Raw genomic sequence first — 1048 nt, forward strand, 5'->3', positions numbered from 1 at the left:
TGGCCCTGCTGGAGCATCAGCTGCTGGAAGTGGAGGTGAGGGACTCGTCCCAGCAAAGCCCGGGGACTGGGGGTCCAGGCTGGGGGTCCCCAGGCAAATGCTCTTTCCTGTCTGCCCCCCCAGGAGACGGTGCGTCAGTTCAGGGGGGCAGTGGGGGAACAACTGGGCAAGATGCGTTTGTTCCTGGCTGCCCTGGAAGGCTCCTTGGATCGTGAAGCCGAGCGAGTGCGGGGTGAGGCGGGGGTCGCCTTGCGGCGGGAGCTGGGGAGCCTGAACTCTTACCTGGAGCAGCTGCGGCAGATGGAGAAGGTGCTGGAGGAGGTGGCAGACAAGCCTCAGACAGAGTTCCTCATGGTGAGCACTGGATGGCTTCCCTCTGCCCCTCAGCCAGGGTTTAGGCTTTGGAGACCTCATTCCATTGTCACATAGGGACCCCAAGGTACAGAGACAGGCAGGGATGAGCCAGGGTCACACACTGAGGAGGGGTGCGCCCCAGGATGGCCCTTCTGGTTGTTTAGGTGGGGCACTGCCCAAGGACGCTGTATCTAAGAGGGCATCATTTGTATCATAGACCTTGTAGGTCTGCATTTTTATTAGGACACTTTATCAGATGGAATTAGTTTCTTTAGGAAGGGTGTATTTTTTCTAATTCACGCAGCAGTAAAGGGCTAGGGGTGGCCTTGAATTCTGGGTTTCTTTTGTCTTTTCTGATTCTTCCTGACCCCGCACCCAGCATTTCTGTGTTCTGCCCCAGCCTCAGAAGCCCCCCAGTGTCCCCCTTGCCTGTTCATCTCTATTCTCTTTTTCTCTCTTTCCAGAAATACTGCCTGGTGACCAGCAGGTGAGATGAGCCTGGCCCTGCCCCTGTTCCCATCCTGCCCTTGTCTGCCAGGGACACCGGCTGGTTCACCCTCTCCTCCTATTCAGTCCACTGGGATTCCCCTGCACTTTGTGCGCACATGAACTTGACCTGTCTTTCTCCTCAGGGACCTCCCAGGCCACTGCTGGAGACAGATGTGGGCAGGGACACAGGCATCACTCAGTGCTG

General features: G+C 57.3%; 1 protein-coding gene across 1 annotated transcript in view; it reads left to right on the forward strand.

Moving 5' to 3' along the window:
• TRIM72 (tripartite motif containing 72, E3 ubiquitin protein ligase) overlaps nucleotides 1-1048 on the forward strand; it is a 10840-nt gene that overhangs the window by 4773 nt on the left and 5019 nt on the right. Inside the window, exons 5-7 of the mRNA XM_010837450.1 lie at nucleotides 1-35; nucleotides 124-354; nucleotides 819-841. Of these exons, the coding sequence (XP_010835752.1) occupies nucleotides 1-35; nucleotides 124-354; nucleotides 819-841 (289 nt within the window). The remainder of the gene's footprint in view (nucleotides 36-123; nucleotides 355-818; nucleotides 842-1048) is intronic.

The sequence above is a fragment of the Bison bison genome, unplaced genomic scaffold (assembly GCF_000754665.1).
Source record: "Bison bison bison isolate TAMUID 2011002044 unplaced genomic scaffold, Bison_UMD1.0 scf7180017864072, whole genome shotgun sequence".
Lineage (NCBI taxonomy): Eukaryota > Metazoa > Chordata > Mammalia > Artiodactyla > Bovidae > Bison > Bison bison.